Consider the following 27,027-nt stretch of genomic DNA (forward strand, 5'->3'; position numbering starts at 1 on the left):
TCTAGCCATGCATATTAAAAGTCATTTGGTTTTTCTGGCTGATTCATCCCACCCGCTTCATGTCCTAATGGTGCACTAGGGAAAAAGGAGATCATCCTTGACAATGCCTGGACAGCATTGCATCGTGAATGAGAAGAATCAGATTACCAGGAAGGATCTCTACCACACTGCAAGAACGTTTCATGTTTATTGGTTACTGTTATGAGCAAATGAGACTCTTAATCCTAAACCAAACAAACTCATATATATAGTATATTATGAGGACTTTAACCTTGCTCAACAAATTATAATATGTTAATAATAACCTCGTTTACATTACTCTGTTTCTAAGCCTCATCTAGCTTCCTCTTTCAACACGCGTTCGCAGCACTCCACATTCACACTATGCTGCGCACGTAACAGTGACAATTATGTTTAAGATCTTAAAACAGATTTATTAGTAGAATGATAGTTTTAAAACTGTCACTGGGTGGGTTTTAGATGCAGGCGTGGGGAAATTGGGTTCATATTATTAACTTCTAATATTGTAGGCGCTGTCAGGATGAATACTTCATACGTTCATACATCTCTCGTAAATGAGGAAATAACTTCTTATGTAGCAGACACAAATATTATGTTTAATAATTAATATATATATATAATGATAATAGCAACACATATGGAGTATGATACAATCCACGAATATCCACTAATAAACCTTTATAGAAAAAACTTTTTGACTCCTTATAGAAATACTGGTACACATCTCAATTTACTTTATAATGGCTCCTTACAGTTTCTAACTGGACTGTCCTTACTGACTGTCTCTTACCAACTGCTCTTACTCAAGGTTAAAAGTGTTCACTTTATAGAAACATGAGTTGTGAAAAACACTCAAAACATTATAATAGGCTATCAACCCTATGGCACCAACTTTGAGGTGGTGACAAAAACTTTGTAAATCAATTGTGTCAATGCATTTGAGTAATAAAACACAATACTTTAATGAAAGTACCGGTGCTTATGAAAATGACATGAGAAAAATTGACAGCGAATCATGTTATGATAATACAAAATTAAAGAAAGAAAATGTAAGCTTCGTTTTACCTTGACTACTGGCCCGAATTGCACAGTCCACAGCAGCCCTTTCAAAACTTAAAATAATATGGAAAGATAAAGGCATAGCCCTCAGCACCAAAATCGGACTGATGCGCACCCTGGTCATGGTTACATGTTTATATACTTGTTAGTCTTGGACGCTGATCGCAGAGCTAGAGGAGAGGATCTTAGCAATGGAATTGAGATGCTACAGAAGGATCCTAGGTATCACATTTAAAGACAGCATCACAAACACAGAGATTAGAGACAGTGTTACTGCAGCGATAGGACCCCATGATGGCCAGCTAACTATCGTAAAAAAACGCAAGCTAAAAATCTATGGCCATATTACAAGGTCTTCGGGGCTCGTAAAGAACTTCCTTTATGGAACAGTACCAGGAAAAAAAAAAGAGAAAGCGATGGGAAGACAACATAAAAGAATGAATGGCACTGCAAATGAAAGAGGTTCTATCAAAGGCAAAAGACAGAGAAGAATGGAGAAAGTCGGTCGACAACTTTAGGTACAACAGACTAAGGGACAGGTAAAGAATGGTAAACCACAAACAATTAAATACCAGTAAGTGATCTGAAGGATCTAAACTTTGAACATCGAGAAGGGGGCCTAAAAACAAGGGTGGGACATAGTAGTGTGGTGATGTGTTGCTGTGTGGTGCAGTGTGATGTGGTGTATTGTGGTAAGAAGAAGAATGGTAAATTTATGGTGCATTTTAGTTAGCCATCTTATTTTGTGGTGTAGCCTATTGTTGCTCGATGCCTTATTGTGTAGGGCAGGATGGTGTTCTGTGATAAATTAAAGAACCAAAAAAAGAAAGCACTCAATAGACACAAAGACAACTTAAAAACTCACTTTGTATGTCCAGTAAAAAGTTGGTACACCTTTTTTCTCCCACACCCATATTCCATGATCAAGTTGAAACTTTGCACAATTATTCATTGGCTTAGACAAAAAATGAATCCATGAAAAAAAAAAGTCAATTGATTACTGGTAATCAATTATTTTGTCTGAGACCAACAAACGAAATTAATCCTCAAGTATTCTTTTATGGATAAATATGTATGGTTTCATTTCCTTAGATAATTGAACACGTTATTTCTCCCACATCAATTTTCCGATCAAGTTGAATTTTAACAAATTATTTATTGTACCTAACAAAACAAGAATCAATTAAAAAAAAACAACAAATTAGTCAATTAATTATTAGTTATTAATTATTTTGTTTGATATCAATTAAGGGAAACAACTTCTACATTATTGATATAGTTGTGAGTACATAGTTCGTTCCCTTAAATAAGCTTTGGTTTTTAAATAAGATTTTGTATATTTTGCTTGTTCCTCATGATATTGTATAATGTGAGATGCACTTTAAGTACTGAGGAATATAAAAAAGAATGAAAATCCCACTGTAAAATCTCAAGGTGCAAAAGCAGTTACAAAATACAAGTGAAGTTGGTTTAGCCAGGTGTATAAACATTATTTAAGAAAGATAACCCATACACCTTATTGGCTGCCTGGTCTGTGGTATGCGCTCAGGACTGTTGTCTGGATGGCCCTAGGTTAGAACCCCCACCTGCCATCTAGTGAAAGGTTTGGGCTAGAAAGTAATTTTCATCCAATCTGAAGGAACATTCGAAACATGTGAAACAAACAAAATGTAAGACGATGTAGATATCACAATGATAAAAAAACTATAAGGTTGAGAAAATTAGTCATGACAAGGGCTTTTCTTTTACACTTTGATCCCATTTTAACTTCTTTAAGGAATAGATTTTCGTTAGAGAGAAAAGGAAGATAAAATGATATGGTAAAATGTGAAGGTCACCAGAACCTAAAAAAAAAAAAAAAAAAAAAAAAAGAAAAGAGACATTTAGGGAGAGGTTGTGAAATAATCAGATAAAATAAACATTGTCCAGGGGTTCATATTGAAAGATAACAGGTACCAACTAAATAACCAGATAAAATAATCATTGTCCAGGGGTCCATATTGAAAGATAACAGGTACCAACTAAATAACCAGATAAAATAAACATTGTCCAGAAGTCCATATTGGAAGATCACAGGTACCAACTAAATAACCAGATAAAATAATCATTGTCCAGGGTTCAATATTGGAAGAGCACTGATACCAACTAAAAAATAATAATTACTTTGTGCTTCGCAAATGAGCATTGACTTGTCACTCTACAGTGTTGAATAGTGCACAAACCATATTATATGGCTTATTAAAAATACTTTGCTAATCAATACTTCCAAATTCTGTACACCAGTGACACCAAAAAGATAGCTATTTAGATATTTTCCTTCCTGTAGTAAAATTCCAACATTAGTTTTAGATTACATCATAGTTTAGATATTTTCTTCCACTTGTTTCTCTTTGATGACGTTTTCTTCATTTTAGTACTGCACCGTGTCTTAAGGTAATTGCAAGTATAGAGAATTTTGTTAACTGACACAAAAAATGACTGCGTCCATAATATTGACACTGACCATCAAATAGGATGAAAGTGAATATCACATATTGTAACAGCAGTAGAGATCTAATGGAATCCATAAGTTTGTAACTTCTGTTTACCTATTCAATGAAATAAAATCCTAACTACTTCTTCTTTTTGAAACCAGGAGCCAGGAGATTTTCGATATATTCTTGGTAAATGTCTGCGAGTGAAAATGAAAGAAAAAGTTTCTGCAACTCATCCACAGATTCCAGTTCCATGACGGAGAATTCTGTAATGCTGGGGGATAAAAAAAAATAAATTAAAAAGTAAAGTTCCCCTTTCAGAGTTTGCGATTAATAGGGCAGATGATGTTATGTTCATCTGTTTCTTTGGCCAACGATTAATGGGCAAGGTGTCATGTGACCAGTGCATTAACCAACCACCTTTATTTCCACAACTAAAGTCAGGTACCCACTAGAGTTGGCTGGACTCAGGACTGCCCTAAAAATCTGGAAATTCAAAATACCAGTCTTCACCGAGATTCAAACCCAGGACCCCAGGTTCAGAAGCCAAATGCTTAACTGCTTGACAACCGTGCCACCAAAATAAAATTGCATCTCTTTATTAATGTGTCATTCTTATCTGAACATTCTCCAATGTCAAACACTCAATCAGCCACCATAAACAAAAATTTAATGCACCTCATAACAAACATCTAACTAAAGATATATATAATCATTTGAATTAGTTTGTTTCCATTCAATGTTTCATTTTTAAATATGATATACCCAGTATAAATATTTACACAAAACTAATATCATTATTACCTTCAGTATAAGATGAATGTTTAATCTTTCTATGAGAATTCTGTTTTTTCACTTCATTTTTCTTATTAAAGGGCTACAACTTTTTTTTATATATAAAAATGACCCTTCTTATACTTTCCATCAAGCTAGACATCTGTTTAGTTTAGATTCTCAAAACCAGGTTATATGACTTCCAGAATTAAGAGAATGTCCTTTATAAGTATTGTCTTGTTGAGTGGTTTGTGCATCAGAATAATTTCCAATGGCCACCTATTTGAACCCTGCTTGTCCTCACACCTCACCATTCTGCAGAAGGTTTAGGCTAGGATGTAATGATCGTCATTTCTGAAGGAATGTTTAAAACTTGTCAAACAAAACAGTTTGAGCATCTATGTTATGAAGCATATCTCACCTTACTCCAGGTTGAACTGGGAGCTCACAGAGCACTGTAAGCATCTTCTCTTTGCAGCTTCTTCCTTTGGCATCGACATCAACATTGATGGTTTTGTTTCTGATAATGTAGTCCTAAAGTTTTATGTTTTTGGGAGAAGTTGTTGGAAATATTATAAAATATGCAAGAACAAATCGTCAAGAGCAACATCATCTTCCCAGTTAAATTAAACTTCTGCTGATTTGGGTGGAGATGCGATGGATGAGTGGTAAAGTGCTTGGCTTCTTAATTGAGGGGTCCCAGGTTTGAATCCTGGTGAAGATTTTTTTTATTTTGGGATCTTTAGCGCACCTCAGAGTCCACCCAGAATTAATGGGAACCTGACATTAGCTGGGGAAAAATAAAGGCGCTTGGTCATTGTGTTTTCACATGACACCCTCGTTAACCATGGTTCACAGAAACAGATGACCTTGACATCATCTGCCCCATAGATTGCAAGGTCTGAAAGCAGGAACTATAGTTTACTGACTTGGGTGCTTTAAGGATGAGAAAGCTGGATGCTAAATACTGAAGCTGAGAGAAGAATTTTTGCCTTTAAAATAAAGGCATAAGAAGATTGCTATGCAAGTAAAGAAAATAAGAATTTGTCAAGTTAATCACACTTCTATAGAAAAAAGGACAAGATCCCAAATACTGTGATGATCTGGAAACTGGAACAATGCAAATCTGACAGGATTGGAATGCCAAAATTTTCCTTCTGATTAACATTGAGGGTTACCAAAAGAAAAGTAGGTTGGAAGATGGAGAATACGATGCAGGTTTGTTTCTTGATAGAATAATGTGGACTGAATTGACCATAATGAGTGAATAATAAATTTGATGCAGACTTATTGCACAGCTTTCCTGAGACCAGGTTAAAAAAATAATGATGATAATTGTCTAACTGTTATAGTAGATTCCTTTTTTCTAAGCATTGAGAAAGAAAAGTTTAAATGCATAGAGGTTAAAAAATATATTATCTAATGAGTAAAGTAAAGTACACTATTCAGATCTTTGGGGCAGATGATGTAAAGGTCATCTATTTCTGTGGCCCATAGTTAAGGAGGGTGTTATGTGGCCAACACAATGACCAACTGCCTTTATTTTTTCCCCAACAAATGTCAGGTACTCATTAGAAGTGGTTGTCTCAGGGGCATCCTAAGAATCCGGAAATTCAAAATCACAGTCTTAACCTGGATTTAAACACTTTGCCACTTGACCGCCACACCAGCCTATTAACTATTAGTTTTATTCAAATATATTAAAAGAAATGAGACTAAATAACAAAAAGAATAATACATACATGTTATACAATTATTTTATTTAATTTTTAAAAGTGTATCCTTATTATTGAAAATAAAATAGTATTAAGACATCTAGAATAATTACATATCTTTGTTAAACATAATTAAAATAATATTTAAAGTACAGACCTTAACATTTTTGGCATCTCCCAGTAAGAGAATCAAAATCAGCTTGTTGCAAAACAACAATCTTCCTGTTAAGCTAAGCTCTAGCACCCATTTCTTGATTAATTTCGAGTAGCTCTGCTTTGACCTCATGTGGTCCAATAGAAGTAGTGCAATTATCTTTTCTGCTAGTTTGTGATTTGCACAATTACAAGACAATAAAGGCATGGAGTCTTTTTCATTGAAACTCGAAGGTGACAATTCATGTTGGGCTGGTCCCCTTTCAACTAAAGACTGAGATACACTGGGTGCTCCACCCAAACACATGTTTTCTAATAATTCCTTAGAAAGTAATTCCTGAGCGTAACAAATCAAATCCATCAGCATAGGGTGCCCTTGTAACTGAGTAGCTTTGTCATGAATTTTGTCTGTTAAAGTTTTGATAGAAGCTTGGGGGAAGAGCGGGCATGTCAATGTAACGTGAGGAAAGTCTGTAGAAGGATAATACTGTGGAAGTGAAAATTGAAGGCTTATATTTTTCCACAGTGCATCAGTGATGTTTAAGTGTAATGCACTTTTTAATCCGTTGTTTAAGACTGTTATATGTGTGCCAGAAGAGTCTGAAAAAAAATCAAAATAATATCATTAAAGTATCACAGATGGGTGGTCGTTGCTGAGAGGTTAATTGCTTGGCTTCCATACCTGGGGTCCTTGGTTCAAATCTTGGTGAAGAAAGTAAAGGCGGTTGGTTGTTGTGCTGGCCACATGACACCCTGCTTGTTAACCGCTGGCCACAGAAACAGATGACCTTAAGATCATCTGCCCCATAGATGAAAGGGGAAACTTTTTCTTTTACTATCACAGATATTATTCATGCTTTATTAATCGTAGCATTTTTAAATATCCACCTGTAGCAACTATCAGGAGTCTATCTAACAGAGACTTATTTGCCCTTCAGCTCAATGCGCCTCAGTTTTATCAACATTCTTCCTCATAATAATATCCAAGGTCATGCAACAATACATGAAACTATGATGTGGTTTACTTACAGAGATAAATATGTGCCTCATTCTAAGAGACTTTGGAAACACTATGGCTGAGTGGTAAAGCACATGGCTTCCAAACTGAGGGGGTCCCAGGTTGAAATCCTGATGATACTGGAATTTGTAATTTCAGGATCTTTACTGTACCTCTGAGTCCACCCTACTCTAATGGGTACCTGACATTAGTTGGGGAAAAGTAGAGGTGGTTGGTCATTGTTCTAGCAATATGACACCCTTGTTAAGTGTGGGCCAGAAAAACATGACCATTTAATCAAATTTCCTCATGGATAATAAAGATTATTTTTATTATTAATTTAAGTAGCTATTAAGGAAAATTTGGTTTTAAAAAATTGGTAAAATTCTTATGTTATAAATTTTAGATGTTACTTCAAAATAGTATCCTATATAATATAATGAAATGTGGAAATTTATTGAACTTTTAATATAATACCTTTCTTTATCTCAAGTTCTCCATCTTGACAAAAAATGGCTTTCAAAGATTCAATTTCTTCTTCCTGCTCTGCTTCCATTCTGCAGAATATAAAAAAAACAACACTATTTTTAAATGTTTAAAATAAACATTCTGGGTGTTTACCCTGCATATAAGAATCTAGAATTAAACTTGATAGATGTAATAGGGGTTGGTAAAATACGAAAAGTAAGGGTAGCAAAAGCATGAAAAACTAGAGTGCAATAAACTAAATGATTCATGTTATAAGACAGGTTTTCAGTCAGACATAACATGGGTTCGTAAAATGTGTAAAGGGGAGCATGGTGGCAGAGTGGTTAAGTACTTGGCTTTTGATCCTGGGATTCTGGGTTTAAATCTCAGCAAAGACTGGGATTTTGAATTTTGGGATTTTTAGGGCGCCCCTTAGTATACCCAGTTGGTCACTGCGCTGGCCATATGACACCCTACTCATTAACTGTTGGCCAAAGAAACAGATGACCTTAACATCATCTGCCCTGGTTTTCCTGGAATGTCTTTCTAAAGATGTTTGGAAGCTTATTTTGATATGCCCATCAGCCTACGATCAAACAGGCTCATAATATAGCCTTCATCCCTTATATCGGTATGAATTGCCGGGGGAGGTTAAAACAACAGCTTTACATACATGGTTACCGAGAATCTAAATAACTGCCATCTGCTTTGGAAAAACGGAACAAAATTACCGGAACTTATCTAAAATTGGACATGCGCAGTCCCAAAACGTCGATTTTTGCTCCAAACATACATAAAAACAAATGAATTACAAGCAAAAAAAGTGACGCGTTCAAGGAAGGAGAATGTGATGAAGTGTCCAAAATATAAGAACCTCGTCATATCCCGACTCATAATAGTGACTATAGTCTATTCTGAAATTCTATTGATTACTGTCATTACATAATAATTCTGATTTAGTGTGATTACTATAATTTACTATATTATATATAAGTAGATCACTAGATTCTAGATCTATATTCTAAATGATAAGACATATCGACATATCATAAATCTATTAATTATTAATTATTATCTGTAGTTCTGTATGCTAGCTAGACCGTCAGTGCATTACCTAGAAATCTAGATATCTAGAATAGATCTAAGCACTAAAATCATTCTAGACTTATATAGATCTAGATATATCTTATTATCTAGATTCTAGATATTATTAGAACTAGAGTTAAGAGTATTTATCTTCTAGTCTTGTTGTCTCTAGCATCCGCATCTTTATGCGAGTACATTCCCTTCGTTCGTGCAACTTTTAATGCACTATTTTTATGGTCCAAGGTTTCTTACTTTAATATGTAGGGTTAGGGTTTATTTAATAATTGATGGCCTTCCTTGTTCTGTGTTTCTGTCAATGGGCAGACACATCTCTCCACTCCACTAGTAAAGAGACAGTCTGCATTATTAGTATATCAAGAGATAAATGTGAATGGTTGTTCTTACTTTAGTATGTAGGCTTAGGGTTTATTTAATCATTGATTGCTCTAATTGTTCTGTGTTTCTGTCAATGGGCAAACACATCTCTCCACTCCACTAGTAAAGAGACAGTCTGCATTATTAGTATATTAAGAGATAAATTGTAATGGTTGTTCTTACTCTAGTATGTAGGCTTAGGGTTTATTTAATCATTGAAGGCTTTCCTTGTTCTGTGTTTCTGTCAATGGGCAGACACATTTCTCCACTCCACTAGCAAAGAGACAGTCTGCATTATTAGTATATCAAGAGATAAATGTGAATGGTTGTTCCATATAAAGCTTAACAAAAAGAACATTCACATATTTAGGCAGCCTTATGACTAGCGATGGAAAATCAAATCATGATGTTGCTTGTCGGATAGAGAAAGCAGCAACCGTCTTCTGAAAACTACGGGCTGTCTGGGAAAACAAATCTGTCAGCCTGGAGACCCAGATCCACTTCCTCAAATATAATCATTGTCTCAACGTCCATCTACACACTTGCCAGACGTGGAGGTCATACATGGAGATTGAAACGAGACTTAACGTGACTCAAGGGCATTGGCTGAGAAGGAGCTTTAGGAATAACATTCCGAGATCTTGTCACTAATAGAGAAGTCCTTTCACGCACGTGAAATGGTGACCGAAAGTCGTTTGACATTCGCGGGACATTTCCTTAGGCAAGACGAAACACGTTTAACAAATGTCGAATAAAGGAGAGTGAGAAAAAGGCTGCTCATGTCTATCAAAACTGACTCTGAAGTAAATTTTAAAAAATCTACGGTATCAAATATAATCAACAATAATGGAGACATCTTCTTATCTTATCTTATGAAATACAGACGTTACTTTAAAAAAAAAATATGATTACGTCCTACGTGTGTTCCTAGTTCAATCTAGTCATGTATGTTAATCTGCCAAGTCATTGGCATTCCTGGCTGACTCAGGCAACCCATTCCATGCTCTAATAGCACTAGGGAAGAAAGAGCATTTGTACAAATTTGTCCTAGCATATGAAATGAGGATTGTGCCTTTATTTTTGTGTTTTTCTGAGTATGTTATTAGGTTTTGTTTTTGTATTTGAAGATTATGGTTCATTGTTGTATGTATAATTGCTACTTTACTTTTGAGTCTTCTATCTTCAAGGGTTTCAAAATTTAGTGATTGTACTAAAGGTGTTACTCTAATCAAATGAGAATATTAGTTTTTTTTTTATTAATCTCACTGTTCTATTTTGTGTCTGTTCCAGTTTCTTAATATTTTCTTGAGTTGAGGGGTACATTACAGACGTTATTCCTAGGCGTATCCATGTGTTAATCTAGTCATGCCTGTTAAATACAGACTTAAACTCTGCTAAAAGTTAATTTGCCTGGCTGGTTTAGCCCAGAGGCGGCGCTATGACGCGTGGGGCATCGCCCAGGGCCCTCGCATTAGGTGGGCACCTCCATAAAGAGAACCTTTTGTCACCCTCTTATAAATATTCGTGACCCTGAAATGACTCTCACTCAGGGCCCTGTTAAGGCCGCCTCTGAATTCAGGCTACCGCTGCCATGCCCCAAGGGCAATATGGAAGAAAGATCACTAGTACGAATTTTGAATAAGAGCTTGTGTAAGCTTTTTATGGCCGGAAGTAGTAATGGATATAAGCATAACATTACCTGAAAAATGCTTCCAATGAATTGAAAACAAAATAGCCTCTAACAACCAGTCTAACTCCCGGCCTTTAAGTGTGGCTCAGATTTTGACAGGAGATGGGGAAAAGTTATGTTTTTGTATTCATAAGTTATAGTTCTAACGACGAAGAAGAAAAAAAAAAGAACGAGGAAGGAGAAGTGATGGTTCAGTGATTTGTGTATTATTGCTGCTTCACTTTTAAATCTTCTGGCTTGAAGTATTTCTAAATTTAGTGATTGTGGAATACAAACCTACCGTCAACTGGAAACTCATAGAATGGGAGAGTTGCATACTAATGCATACAATCAGGGCCGGCCTTAGGGCACAGCAACCAATGTCATGAAAAATAGATAAAGTTGTCATTTTAGAGTGTCGTTCAATATGGAAAACGCCAATCCTACTCACGATTTAAAAAAAAAAGGCTTTGTTAGTTTGTATTTAATAAAAATAATATGGCGAATTTCAACCATTTTTGTACATATAGATCTAAATCTATGTTGACCTCTTAAAAAATCAAAAGGTATATTTTGCTAGTCAATAGTCGATCTGAATGTTTATCGGCTTTTTGTTGGAAAACTTCCTTCTATTGTAGATGGCTCGTAAAGTTAATTTGACCGTGATTGTGTACTTAGTAAACATGAATAAAATGCAAAGACGTATTTATTTTCTAACAAACAATCTTAATTTTCACATATTATCCTTATCCCTACCCTGTATGATGACACAAGTAAGGATCGTAATGAACGGAATTCTAATTAAAAAATAGAATCTGTAGTTTTATATTTGGGTCTTCTGAAAGAAATATAAAAATACTTTTAAAAAAAAACTTATATTGATTGAAGGGAGACCACCTTTCAATCCTTGCTATATCTCTCAATATTTCAAATTTATCTCCCTTTTATTGTGTAAAACAATACTTATTTATTACCACTAATTTTAATTAATTGTTAGCGAACTGATTACTCCATATGTCCCTCAGAAAGCTTAATGAACTTTGCGCTTCTAGTGCACTAGCGGATCCAGAACTTTGGAGGGGGGGGGGGGCGAATTTTTTTCAAACCCTAACCCTAACGCCCAGTAAACCCTAACCCTATGCATAAACGTGCGTACAGCGCGCGCGCGCACACACACACACACACACACACACACACATATAATATAGCCTATATATATATCATTTCTCAACCTTCGGCGAAAAACAAAACAACTGGGGCAGAGCTATAAGGCCCCGACGACAAAAGTGTTTTCTTGCTTTTTTCACTGTAGAAACGTATTCTCCTGACAAGTACAGCTCATTATTCATCAATGGAGTTCAGGGCGAAGCCCCGACGCAAAAAAGGTTTTCTTGCATTCTTCACTGCAGAAACGCATTCTCCTGACATCTACAGCTCATTTTCACCAATGGACTTCGGGGCGAAGCCCCTACGCCAAAAGCGTTTTCTTGCATTCTTCACTGCAGAAACGCATTCTCCTGACATCTACAGCTCATTATTCATAAATGGAGTTCGGGGCGAAGCCCGGACGCAAAAAAGGTTTTCTTGCATTCTTCACTGCAGAAACGCATTCTCCTGACACCTACAGCTCATTATTCATAAATGGAGTTCGGGGTGAAGCCCCTACGCCAAAAGCGTTTTCTTGCATTCTTCACTGCAGAAACGCATTCTCCTGACATCTACAGCTCATTATTCATAAATGGAGTTCGGGGTGAAGCCCCGACGCCAAAAGCGTTTTTTTTTTGCATTCTTCACTGCAGAAACGCATTCTCCTGACATCTACAGCTCATTATTCATCAATGGAGTTCGGGGCGAAGCCCGGACGCAAAAAAGGTTTTCTTGCATTCTTCACTGCAGAAACGCATTCTCCTGACACCTACAGCTCATTATTCATAAATGGAGTTCGGGGTGAAGCCCCTACGCCAAAAGCGTTTTCTTGCATTCTTCACTGCAGAAACGCATTCTCCTGACATCTACAGCTCATTATTCATAAATGGAGTTCGGGGTGAAGCCCCGACGCCAAAAGCGTTTTTTTTTTGCATTCTTCACTGCAGAAACGCATTCTCCTGACATCTACAGCTCATTATTCATCAATGGAGTTCGGGGCGAAGCCCGGACGCAAAAAAGGTTTTCTTGCATTCTTCACTGCAGAAACGCATTCTCCTGACATCTACAGCTCATTATTTATACTATTAAAAAAGGACCTTGAAAAATATTCTAATATAAATTTATAGGCCCATAATACATTGCAAATAAAACTGATTTGTTCCTTGAAAAGATAGGATACCCCACATATTTAGCTTTTTGCTTTGAGGATCGCCGCCGAAAAAAAAAATTATTCGATAAATAGTATTTAAGAAAATTGAGGTATAAATTGTGAGTTATAGTCCCAAATTTATTTAACTAGAAAAATATCAGATTGAGTAAAGGTTGGGAAAAGGCGACTATGAAAATATTATTTGAGTTTAGAACTCATCTCAATCATGACTTTTATACTGAAAAATTTCGTTTGAATGCAAAGTCTTTCTTAAAATAATTATGATAAATTCATGTGAAATTATATAAATAAACTCTGTCTGGAAATGGGAGGGGCGGTAGAGTGAAAATGATTAATCTTAGCTTTTTTAATAATTTCTGCTAAATATTGCATTTGGCATTAAAGAATAGGGGTGGGGCGACTCGATATAAGAATTTAATTTATAGTGTATATAAATTATATTAGTGACAGATTTTTTTAAATTTTGTAATTTCTTAACTATAATACAAAAAGAAAAAGTATTTATTTTTCCGATGGGGGAAATGCGATTGCATGTATCGCCCCTCCCAAGTGGTACAACCATCTTTCATTTAAATTTACTAATGATACAATTTGAGATTAGAGTATGGTACGACATAATAAACAATGGGTCACATATCAATACGTAGTTTATATTATATAGATATTCAACTAATTTTGTTCACAAACTATGATTCTCCACAAAAATAGGACCGCCCCCCCCCCAGCACTCAGAGGTCTAGAGTGGGGAGGGCAGTACATGCAATCGCCCCCCACCTCACCCCACCGAATCGGCTAATATACCAGAAAGGAAGCGACATAATATAAAATGTATATATTAATTCAATTAATTTTGTTCACAAACTATGATTTCTCCATAAAAACGGACCGTCCCCCACTCAAAGGGTTTAGGTGGGAAGGGCAGTAGAGGTATTCGCCCCCCCCCCCCACACCAATCGGCAAACAGGGAACGACATAAAGATCGGTTAAAATATCAATAACAAGTTTTAATAATATAGATATTTAATTGATTTTGTTAGCAAGCTGTGATTTCTACAAACAAATTGGACCGCCCCCCCACTCGAAAGTGTATGGGGGGGGGGGGCGCGGGATTGATACCATCGCCCCCTCCTGACCCCACAAAATCGGTCAACATACTAGAGGGGGGGCGAAATAATCTAAAAATAGGTTGAAATATAAATAATTTGTATATATTTTTAACATAAGTAATAAATTCGTATACAAATTGTTTGAATCCTATACTAAAGTTCGTCCGCCTGCCCCCCCCCCCGGGGGGGGGGGGGTCGGCCGAGTGGGGGGGGGCGATCGCCCCTACCGCCCCCCCCCCTGGATCCGCCAGTGTTCTAGTGTCGTTTCTCTCTCTTAAGTTACGGTCTTCGGGCTTTTTCAGTGCATGGACAAAATGTTTGGAACTCACTCTCCATTGATCTCAGACAGACAACATGCTACATTGCATTCAAGAAGAACATTAAGACCTATCTGTTTAAAACTTTTTTAGATTACTGTATCATTTTAGCTCTCGTGTTTATGTGTGTAATGTTATCGCCGCGCCTTGAGCCTACATTTTGTTTGTTAACTGCGCTCAATAAATTTAATTATTATTATTATTGATTTATGTGTCGTCCTCGACAATGAGTAATTGTGCGAAATTTCTGATCTGAGAATAGGACGTGGAAGAAAAAAAAAAAAAAAAAAAAAAAAAAAGTGTAAAAGAATTCACCCAGACAGACAGACCGACGAAGTGAGATAAGCTTTTTTTTTTAAAAAAAAAGTACTAAAAATTAGTGGATACTATGGAGTAGTTCCTCCTTTGTTGTTCCCATTCCTTAATTAACATTCATTTAATATCTTGGCCTAGATTTATAAGATACTATACTTTCATAGAGTCGGTCAACTTTTTTTTTTTGAGGGTCTTAAGTTTGTTTTAGGGCTGCAATGGTCGTGCGGTTTGCGCGCTGGACTGTCGTTGAGATTTATCGATGGTGCAAGGTTCAAACCCTGCCCGCTCCCATCCCCCGTTGTCTTGCGGGAGGTTTGGACTAGGAAGTAATTATCTTCAACTTTGAAGGAACATCCGAAACATGTAAAACAAACAAACAAACAATACATCACTACGGTCCCAGTTAGTACCCAAGGAACATTTGTGCCAAGTTTTTATCAAGATTGGTCAAACGGTTTTGATTTCTATTCAGCAAATACATACATACATACGCCTTACATTCTACTTTATAGTATACTAGCCATATGTTACCCGCGGCCCGCGGGTCTCAATATGCGTGTTACTGATATAGTACATTAGAATAGTTTGTGGGAAGCGTGGTCGAGAGGCTAAGTACGCTTGAACTTGGTTTGGTTACCTATGAAATCCTTTAAAAAAAAACATCAACAACAACACAGCTTATTTAAGGGAAAGAACTCCGCACTTTCCACTGTATATCTCAATTATGTAGAAGTTAAATCCTTTATTCAATAACAAAGAACATAATTAATTACCAATAATTCATTCATTCATTAGTTGATTAAAAAATTGAATCATATTTTGTTAGATGCAATAGATAATTGTTTAAAAGTTTCAACTTGATCCGAGAATGGGTTTGAGAGAAGTAACAAATACAAACATTTTATCAGACAGGCACACTGAGTGAGTGAGTTGATATAAGCTTTGTAATAAAAAAAAAAAACATCTGAAAGTTTTATAATAAATCTCCGTGGCTTGTTGATAAAATTCTAAAAATGCAGCTTTCTTTATCTATAAGAGTATTTCCCCTTAAGTAAGCATTATTTCGGCCCTTTCGGGCATTCAGAATTAGTCATAAATGTCTATGGGATTAGTCTTCACATTAAGTTGACATTACGACTAGAAAACAAAAATCAGTTTCCGAATATAAACCTTTATTTATGGTCATTGTAAATAGGACATTATAATCATTATTTTATTTAACAATAATATAATAATGAAATATTCTATAACGAATAGTAGGCCTACCATGCATTTAATAAATAGTTTTAAATTAGCAAGCTGAATTACATACAATTAAAAAACGATGTTCTGACTATGTATAATTTTTGATAAGGCACCCTGTAGACAGTGGTAAGGCCAAAAGTGCAACGGCAAACATGTGCAGGAACGAGCCTGATCAATACATTTCATGATTTCACAGTTTGATATAAACCATTTTCTGCTACAGTCGGGACACAGAACTTCATGGGTATCAGGATCTGTGAAATACTCCATTACTTCCTGGCGATAGATATAGTGCAAGTGTTTCAGAATGCTTGCCGCAATATCATCCGTTGACAGATCTGAGTTATTCTGCTTAGGCTCATTCAATACATTATCACGAGATCGATTGAACTTGATAACTTCTTGCAGAGAGTTCGGTTCGAGAACGGGAATTTCCGTTTTTAAAATATCGCCGGAATTCAAGACTTCTTTTAAACATAGAGACAACTGTTCGATTTCTTTTTGAAGATGAGATGTGAGACTTTCCCTGCAACTTGACTGGATGTGAAAACAAAGTCCTGGATAAATGTTCCTCTTCTTCCACTGACAGTTTGTCGCTGTCTCCGTAGAGGCATTCGTTAGGAATGTCTGTATCACTGTTTGGCATCTTGATTTAGTGCATTCAACATTGCTGGTCGAATCAAGGGAGGCGATCGCCCACGTTTCCTCAAACTTACATCCCGGAAAACAGGCGACTACCCCTGTCCAAAGAATGCATCTGTCTTTCCTGAAGAGTATTAGCAATGCGGACATCTTAGCGAAATAATCTTTTGTATAGTCGCAGAGAATCTCCATGCAAAACTGATTGTCGAAATGGTCTCTCTGATCGGTAGTGAATCCATCGTACCAGACGTTTTGAAGATTGACTGGTTTCCCGTCATGCAAGGAGCAATGGGTAGCTAGAATGGTTCTCCATATAAGGTCTGGAAAGAGCAGGGCTAATTTTGTTAAAGGCTTGAGGACGAATGATGGTAATCTATAAACAATCTTAAACAGGTTTGACTTGTGGTAGTCTGTGAAGTTCGAGTAGGAGGAAGCTAAATTGTGATTCCCTTCAAAGATTCCAGGCTTGGTGCTAATGGCCTGTGCAAGCCACGTCAACAGAGAGTGATGAAAACATTCCAGCGGATAGAAAAGGCTGTCACGTGACAGCAATGTCTTTCCGGAAGTAACTGCATTGTGGGTGTAGAACCAGAGGTGCATCAAATTCGGCATTTCTTTTGGGACCATATCGTAGCTAATGTCCTCATCTAAAAAAAATGTGTAATACAAATATGAATATTACATATTGTAATGCATTATGAATATAAAATGTGATTGTTGTAATATATTATTATTACTCAACTATAGATTCTAAAATTCTAATGTCTGATAGTTTGATTTTCGATTTAACAATATTTTATTATTTGCAAAACTTATTTGAAAAAAAGTTGATATAAATATGACAAATATGAACTCTTCAGACATTTTCACTAAAATAAACAAAAATATATAAGAAACTACACAACAGGGGCGTGGAGGAATAAAGCTCCTGAATTCCGACTGTGGGGGGTTAAGAGTTTGAATCCCGAAGAAGACTGGAATTCGAATCTCATGATTTTTAGGGTGAGGATTTCCCCCCACTATTGCAGAACAAATTACGCCCAAAATGGGAATCCAAAGCAATCTTTGTCACGTATTTCTGGGCTTACAAAAATATCGCGAGGCTCTTCTACTTTGATTCCCTACGCGGTTAATCAATTTCCACATGTCTAGATCCTGAAACGTGGACAGTGTACAGAAAACATGCATAACAACTGAACAACTGACCTGTCTAAAAAAAATACTGAATGTCAAATGGCAAGAAAAATACCAGATACTGAAGTCATTCGAAGTGCGGGTCTGCAAAGCATCCATACGATCCTGATGCAGTCCCAGCTGCGATGGGCAGGACATGTCTGCAGATTGGAAGACCAGCGCATCCATAAACGACTCCTGTATGGCCAATTAAGAGAAGGGAAGCGCTCACAAAGCGGACAAAGAAAACGCTTTAGGAACACCCTCAGCTTCCTTGAAAGCTTTCAGCATTAACCCAGCCACCAAGGAGACAGAAGCTATGAAAACTGGCGCAAAAATTGCTGAAGAAAAGAGAACAGCGCTGGCAGAAGAGAAGCGTCAGAGACGAAAAGCAAGGCCAATGACACTAGCTCCAGCTGGAATAACCAGCCCAGTGTGCAGCCAAACGTTCCTGGCTCACATAGGTCTCACCAGCCACATGAAGAGCCATAAAACCCCAGAGCAAAGCCCTCAGTCCCCTGGATGACAAAAGTGGTCATCATCGAACCACGATGGACGAACTATAGATATAAGATCCTGTAAGAAATGTACCAACCTTTCCCGGAGAGCAGTCCAAGGGTGCTTCTAAAATGTCTGTCTAGAAAATGATGATGGTGTACCAAGTCCTTCAGTTTAGGGTGAACCTGGCAGCAAGCAGTCAGTGAACTTGAAGGTAAATACTGAATGATTATCTGGATAACAAAAAAATTGTATAAATACTAAAAGATTATCCAGTGAACAAAAAGTAGTGTAAATACTACAGAAAGATAATCTCGTAAACAAAAGTAGTGTAAATACTAAAAGATTATCCAGTGAACAGAAATTGTGAATGTTAATACTGAAAGATTATCCAGTTAACAAAAAGTAGTGCAAATACTGAAAGATTATCCAGTTAACAAAAAGTAGTGCAAATACTGAAAGATTATCAGGCCAACAAAAAAAAGTAGTGTAACTAAGATATCAATTATTTTAAATAACTAAGATATAGCATCTAAAGACTATTGTGACTATTATATATTCATTAAAGAAATATTTTTACATTTCATTTTGTGCTTCTGTATCTAAGAAAGTAATAGCCAACTAATGGCACTGAGATGATCTCCGACATGTTTAGAGGTGATCCGGTAAATAATTTAGGACTTTGCCAAGTAAATCGCTAAGGGCGTCTCTGAGTCCTAATGGGTACCTGACATTAGTTGGGGAAAGTAAAGGCGGTTGGTCGTTGTGCTGGCCACATGACACCGTCGTTATCCGTTCATAAAACAGATGACCTTTACATCATCTGCGCTATAGATCCCAATTCCTGAAAGGGGAACTTAACATCTGTTTTTGTGGCCGACGGTTAACGAGGGTGTATGTGGCCAACGCAACGACCAACAGCTTTTACTTTTTCCCCAACTAATGTCAGGTACCCATTAGTGCTGGGTGAACTCAGAGGCGCCCAAAGATCCCGAAATTAAAAATCCGAGTCTTCACCTAGATTCGAACCTGGGACCCTTCGTTCTTTACTTTACTAGCCTAAATATCACTACTTACCAAAAGTATTTCCTGTGGTAGATTTAACAGCTGTGACTGCTCATTGTCCATACTGTCTCAGAAGAAAAGCATCAACTAGGCTAGGGGTATATACCGGCCAGGCAGCTATTCCATTCTGTCGAAAGAGAGATAGCTGTGCTTTGAAAGACACAAAATAACATTCGCTCTCACCATACCCCCCCCCTGTGAATAAAGGCACATTCCTCGTCCCATATGCTAGGACAAATTTGTACAAATACTCCTTCTTCCCTAGAGCTATTAGAGCATGGAATGGGTTGCCTGAGCTAGCCAGGAAAAGCAATTACTTGGCAGAATTTAGGTCATTGGTTAATATGCATGACTGAATGTATGACACGTAGGACGTAATCATCTTCTTTTTTTGAAGTAACGTCTGTATTATATAAGATAAGATAAAATAAGATAAGAATTGTAAACTGATAATAGGAAATATTAGTTCCTTGGTATATTTACGGTATTAAGGTTATTTCTGAATTCAAGCAATTAGACCTAGCCTATATAATACATACGCACAGATTTGTATAAACGTCTATATCTGCATGTGTTTGAGGGAAGATATTTGTTTTCTAGTTTGATAGTTAATTAATACCGTTGAAAAAAAAAACCCAGTTATCAGATCTAGTGATTCCGCACAAAATCGTGTCTAATGGTTATTAAATATGCAAAGCTCTGCTTGTTTTGTGAATATTGCATTTCATTCATGACGTGAGTTAAGAATGCAGTTATACTCTCCGTGACGTTGGAAACAAGCAAATAGAAAACAAGGTTATCAAATCTTATAATTAAACATTTTCTAAGTTTAAGTTAGCAATATATACGCATTATTATTTTTCTCTTTTTTTTATTGGTGTTATGGAGTGTGTGTGAGTGTTTATACGTTTCCAAGGTGATTATGAAGAAAGGGAGCATTCATTTTTAAGTTGTGGGGAAAGAGGATATCTCACTGTTTATATAACCAAACAAACAGAAGACGACTCAGAGATTTGAACGAGTATAGAAGTGTTTTTTTTTTCGGTGAGTTACATTTTGTTTAAATATCAGTTTATTTCATAACTATTAGATCTATATCTGATTTCAAGATAAATCTGTGAATATGGTAATAAAAGTTATATTGAGAAGTTTGTTCAAGTTATTTGAAGTTTATTTATTAAAAATCTAATACACCTACATCGGTTTTGCTATACTAGATGTTCGTAGCTACAAGCCAACGACCGATCATCAACAATTTGGGCGATTTCAGCAGAGCGAAACTTAATCTTGCACCTAGTAACACATATTTAACTTTGTTTTACTATTTACAAAGCTTATATCAAGTCATTCTCTCTGTCTGTCTGTATTTGTATGTCTCTCTGGTAAACGTTTCTACGCTATTTCTTCCACACCTATTCTCAAGTTGAAACCCTGCACAATGGACCTCATTCACCAATCGTAAACTAACAACATTTAGTCACGTTAGAACACAGCCTCCTTTTTTTTTTGATGAAATTTCAATTAACGGGACACATTTTAACGAGCCCCCTTAATATACTTTTAGCACGTGGATGAGTGTATTTGTTACAATGAAATTAAACGTCCCACTCTCTTTCTCTTTCCTTCTCTGATATATAGGCATACAGATAGATAGATAGATAGATAGATAGATAGATAGATAGATAGACATATAGATAGATAGATAGATAGATAGATAGACAGACAGACAGACAGACAGACAGACAGACAGACAGACAGACAGACAGATAGATAGATAGATAGATAGATAGATAGATAGATAGATAGATATATAGATAGATAGATAGATAGATAGATAGATAGATAGATAGATAGATAGATGGATGGATAGATAGATAGATAGATAGATAGATAGATAGATAGATAGATAGATAGATAGATAGATAGATAGATAGATAGATAGATAGATAGATAGATAGATAGATAGATAGATAGATAGATAGATAGATAGATAGATAGATAGATAGAATAGATAGATAGATAGATAGATAGATAGATAGATAGATAGATAGATAGATAGATAGATAGATAGATAGATAGATAGATAGACAGACAGACAGAAAGATACATAGATTTACACGAGCATATTCCTTAAACTTGTACGATGGTATAAAGCATATCTGAAATCAAAACGTAATTTGCAGCAGCCTCACAGTTTAAATCAACGCTTTTTATCTCCTTCTGACGTTGTGACGTTAGAGTATCGACTTCCCTTGAGCAAACATCAAATACGTGCGACTTCCTAGATTCTACATCGCAAACCAAGATTGTGTTCGCTCGTCATTCAATATGGCCAAGACACACTCTTCGATTATGTTAACGGCGTCCACAATTAATGGCAACTAAAAGCACTACTAATTTAAAAACATCACATCCGTAAAATTAAAGAGCGTTTAGATAATTGTTTATTTGTCTTCCGTTTTTTAAACATTCACTTTCATGGGAGAGATGTCGCGGTGAAACGTAGCAGACGATCTGTTGATTGTTGTGAGGAAGTGTAAGTGTTGTAACAAGGCTTTTTCCCTCTTCAATTCATCTTTTTCGTGGTCCGCCTCTTGTGGTGTATCCTGTGGTGCTCTATGCAAGGTTAACTGGTGTAACAATGTATGATATGTGTGAGTCGTGATTTCGTTACATGAAAGATATATTGTAAACTATTTAGAGAAGGAAAAGAAAGGGATATAGAAGTATTTAAAATCGTTAATCTCTAAAAAAATAGAATGTAAAAATGGAAGGTATTTACTGGAAACTAAATAGATTACCCAGAGATCTCTAGAGATTGACCTACTTTAAGTACACTGTTTGGGTTGACCTACTTTGAGAATTCTGCAGGGATTTGCCTACTTTCAGATACTCAAGGATGGTTTTGTTTTATATTTATATTAGCCAACACCAACCCCAAATTCGGCAATCTTATTTAAAGCTTTATTTTCATGCCATTCCTCTTTCTAAACATTCTACTCATTGAAATTAGGCTAAAAAGATTGGAGGGGGGGGGGGGCGTGCGAATAAACGCTGGAAGCAGGGAGCAGTTTCAAAGTCATTTTTTTTTTACAATGCTTAAATCAACTCTGTCTGTCTGGTACAACGTTTGTATATTTTACTTCTCCCACATCCAATCTCGGATCAAACTGAAATTTCGCACAATTTCTTGTTGTTACTTGCCAACGCAAGAATCAATATTGGTAATTAATTATTTTGTTTGGTATCTCGAACAAGGGAAAGAAATTTTACTTGACTTCGTGGGAAGCGTGGTCGAGAGGCCAAGTGCTCTTGAACTTGGCTTGGCTTGGCTACCTAGAAGGGGGCTCGAGGTTCGAGACCCGACTCGGGCAGAGTTGTGTTTACTGAGCGCCTAAAAGCAGCACGGAAAACCAACTCCTAGATACCCCCTCCCCCCACTGGTACACAAATGAGATTGGACCAAAAGTGCTCTGAGCATGCTATAAGCATGAAAGTAGCGCTATATAAAAGCTATAATAATAATAATAAGGTGGTATAAGCTTTATTGTTTGTAGAAAGAAAAGATTATAACTAAACCCTTTTTTCATAAGCATTGTTAATTAATTTTTTTTTTTATTTTGCTTGTTAAATCTCTTGTTAAATATTGCGATCAATTGGTGGCTGCCTGGTCGTGTGGTATGTGCTGGGGTATGTCGATTCGATGGTCCTGGGTTCGAACTCTGCCCACTGCCATCTTCCGCCGTCCTATGGGAGGTTTCAAATATGAGCTTTTAAGTCTGCCGGAACACCCCAAACATGTAAAACAAACAAACTATAAAAGGTCAGAATTCTACCCGAGGCATCAATAAGAACACATTCTCTTTCCTCCACTCGAACCCCATAAATTGTAGGCCAGACGTGGGAGAACCACAGAACATTTATCAATTTCTTTTTAAGTTGACGATACCATCAATTAAATCAACGATTTCCTTTTAATACAAAATGCATCGATTTTTTAAATCTATTATTGTTTTATTTTGTTTTAGGATAATATAAAAATAACACACACACAAACAACCACATTATAATGTGACCATAGACATAAAATATATAGACTGGAAGATGGAATTAATTTCCTGTAACTTGAGAGGCAGGATATTTCTGACGATAGTGCTTTTATAAATTCTGGAAAGTCGCATGATCTTCAGTTTTAAAAATTAAATACAAACTAAAAGATTGGAGTTCTACGTAACGTGGACACAATATATATATATATATATATATATATATGTCTGTGATCTAGATCTATTTCTTTTGCTGTTGACGGTTTCCATAATCTGAATCTTATTCATGGCTGTCGTCTAATCGATTCATTTTTTTTTTGTTTTAAACCCAAAACGTCGAAGAAGTAAATGAGCGGAGCGTGTTCTTGTGTTCGTAGCCCAAAGCGCCAAAGGAACAAGGCTATTAGGTTAACAATCATTTATATCTAGGATAATTAAAATCACCTGAATAGATCTAGATTTATATAGAATACTAAGAATAGAATAGATTGGAACACAAGACTCTTGAAGTAGTTTAAGAATAATGTCAATGTCGGTGCGTAAGTTATGGCATTCTAGCACCAATGTTTATTAAGTGCACAATTTTGAACGCAGTTTCTTTGTTGCCTTGCTTGTAAGTTTATGGAGTGGTTTTGTTATTCTGGTGTAACGTGTGTTTGAGATTCTTCTGTGTTCCCCTGTTCAGGGTGAGTATCTAAGGCATGACTGCATTTCGCAGTTGTTGTCGATGCCATAGTATACTAGACTAGATCTTTTAGTTTGTCTGTATTTATGTCTCTACATGGAATTAGTTATGGGATTGGAAGTCTACAATAGAAACTAGAGTCAGCAGTGCGTTGTGTTGTGTTGTGTTGTGATTGTGCATACTGTGTTACGCTGTGGGACAGCAAGGTGTAGAATTAGTTAATTAATATAACTATTATATTATAACATTTGTTAACTTCAAGGATATTACGTCATCAGTTTGTCATCATAAGGTACTTTCATCCCATTAAACACTTATATTGTTAACATCTAGTCGATTGTTTATTGCAAGCACGAAGGTGCCTGTTGAATGTCAGGGGCACGGGCGAACGAACTAAGGCTTTTAACACAACCCTGACAGTCAGGTACCCATTAGAGCTGGGTGGACTCAGTCACATCCTAAAGATCTCAGTCTTCACCTGGATTCGAACTCAGGGCCCTCAATTCGAAAGACAAGGATTTTACCACTCAGCTACTGCACCTCGTATTTATTATACAAAGAACAACAAAGAATATTTAAGACATTTTATGTGAGTCTTTAAAAGATATTTTTTGGCAATAGCCTATTCTTCATTCTGGGAGAATATTTCAATGTAAAGACTAAAGCGTTATGAATAGTTGATGGTGTTCATTTATGCGTACAAAAGGCGTGGAAGTGACAGAGAGAGAGAGTGTGTGTGTGAGTTAATAAAATGGTGGTCAAGTTTGTTGCATTGTATTAAGTAATAGTTAAATTACTTTTATATACCAGAAGTAAGAATGCTATGTAATGTTAAAATGTAGTTTTTTATAATTAGAAATCGTTGTGTTATACTTTTAAAAAATAGTTACATAGTAATATATTAGAGATAATTTTAGGGAGCAAATAAACTACAGTCTTCGATCATTTCTTCCAGTACATTATGTCATTTATTGAATGATATTAAAGAGCTTCCAAATAAATGTGTCTTATTATAATGCTTCACACACACACACACACATACACATTATAATGTAACATAACAACAAAATTACACAACAAAATTGACACAAAACTGATGGACGAAATTAACCATTGTTCTTTAGAATACAAAAACACATACACAAGCTATGTATTTTTTTAAAAGGCATAATAAAATGAACATATAAAATACTGCTAAAATAACAAAAACAGCCAGCTTTGCAGTGGCGTAACTTAGGGTTTGGTGGTCCGGGGGGGCTTGGTCTCTTAAGGGGTCCCTGCATTTTGACATAAGACATCATGACATGAGATAATGTACGTATTATATATGTAAGTCTAATGTGCTTAATAAATGCAACATGGTTATTATTTTATATAACAACGTGAATAGCTAGATTACATTGCAGTGGCGTAATATTTGGTATTTAATGTAAAAAAAAATACACGGACACTCATTTGGGGGGTCCCCTCAAGTAGGGGCCGGGGGACTTTCGAATTTGGCACGCGGATAGGTTAACAGGTTCAAAATTTTATGGGATATTTCACACCACATCTAGCTGGTTGATTCTCCTGGGTAGACAATTATATCAATAAACACAAATAAAATAGTATAGCAGTCCAGTTGATTGATGTTTATAGTTAAGGTGTTGACCCTGTTGTCTCATCATGAGCTACAACGATCGATACACCAATCTATCTATCTATCTATCTATCTATCTATCTATCTTACGCTATCTATCTATCTACCTATCTATCTACCTATCTATCTATCTATCTATCTATCTATCTATCTATCTATCTATCTATCTATCTATCTATCTATCTATCTATCTATCTATCTATCTATCTATATCTATCTATCTATCTATCTATCTATCTATCTATCTATCTATCTATCTATCTATCTATCTATATTTATCTATATATCTATATACATTAAATTATATATTATATATAATTATATATATATAATTATATATACATATATATATATATATATATATATATATATATATATATATATATATATATATAATTTCCCTTGTTGGTAACAAAAATAAATAAATAACTAGAAATTTTTGTTAATTTTTACTGATTGATGCCCTTATATATACATAAATTGTGTAAGAAGTTTCAACTTGATCCGAGAAAGGTTGTGGGAGAAATAACGTGTAAAACTTTTTACCAGACAGACAGACGGACAGATTGAGTTGATATAAGCTTTGTAATAAAAATTAGATGAAAAAAGGTATATTAAGAACACTAATCAAGGATAGGGGACTAATTGTAGTGACGCCACTGAAAACATTCTTTTTTTAGCCAAGAAAACAAAAGGGATAAAGACGATTTAAATACATCTAGCTGTATCCTGACTTGCACTAATCAATTAGATCTCTAATGAGAAGCAATGAAAATAGTTTCCCCTTAATAAAAGATTGGTAATTACGTTGACAATAATAATAGTGGATTGTTTCACACCAAGTAACTGGGGTTGAGTTGCCGGACACCTGCACGACGAAAGTAGGACAGAAAGGAGGACAAAAAAAAAAGGACCATATATTATCTTATATATTACATACGTTACTTAAAAAAAAAAGAAGATAAATACGTCCTACGAATTTCATTTGGTCAATCAAGTCATTCATGTTAATCAAGGCATTAAACTCTGCTAGATCGTTGGTTTTCCTGGCTGATTCAGGCAACCCATTCCATTCTTAAATAACACTAGGGAAGAAGGAGCAATGGTACGAATATCTTCTAGCGTATGTAAAAATAAATGTGTCATATACTGAAACAAGAAAAATATAAAAATAACAACAACATAGCT

At 35.8% G+C, this 27,027-nt stretch overlaps 2 protein-coding genes across 5 annotated transcripts in view; both read right to left on the bottom strand.

The window, feature by feature from the left end:
- Positions 1–603: 603 nt before the first annotated feature.
- On the bottom strand, positions 604–9,208 carry LOC106079884 (RWD domain-containing protein 3-like). Its single transcript, XM_056031103.1, has 5 exons — positions 8,776–9,208; positions 7,671–7,750; positions 6,201–6,796; positions 4,750–4,862; positions 604–3,828 (listed from the first exon to the last, which is right to left on the bottom strand). Exons 2-5 carry the CDS (start codon positions 7,747–7,749, stop codon positions 3,693–3,695), a joined length of 924 nt encoding a protein of 307 aa, XP_055887078.1. The 5' UTR covers position 7,750; positions 8,776–9,208; the 3' UTR covers positions 604–3,692.
- Positions 9,209–15,943: 6,735 nt separating this feature from the next.
- Positions 15,944–27,027, bottom strand: part of LOC129926427 (uncharacterized) — a 29,438-nt gene continuing 18,354 nt past the window's right edge. For all 4 annotated transcript variants that reach the window (XM_056030350.1, XM_056030347.1, XM_056030348.1 and 1 more), the window contains exons 2-4: positions 19,482–19,596; positions 18,502–18,637; positions 15,944–17,380 (exon numbers count right to left, since the gene is read on the bottom strand). In XM_056030350.1, the coding sequence (XP_055886325.1) occupies positions 16,161–17,380; positions 18,502–18,637; positions 19,482–19,532 (1,407 nt within the window). In that variant the 5' untranslated portion in view covers positions 19,533–19,596 and the 3' untranslated portion in view covers positions 15,944–16,160. The remainder of the gene's footprint in view (positions 17,381–18,501; positions 18,638–19,481; positions 19,597–27,027) is intronic.

The sequence above is a fragment of the Biomphalaria glabrata genome, chromosome 5 (genome assembly GCF_947242115.1).
Source record: "Biomphalaria glabrata chromosome 5, xgBioGlab47.1, whole genome shotgun sequence".
NCBI lineage: Eukaryota > Metazoa > Mollusca > Gastropoda > Planorbidae > Biomphalaria > Biomphalaria glabrata.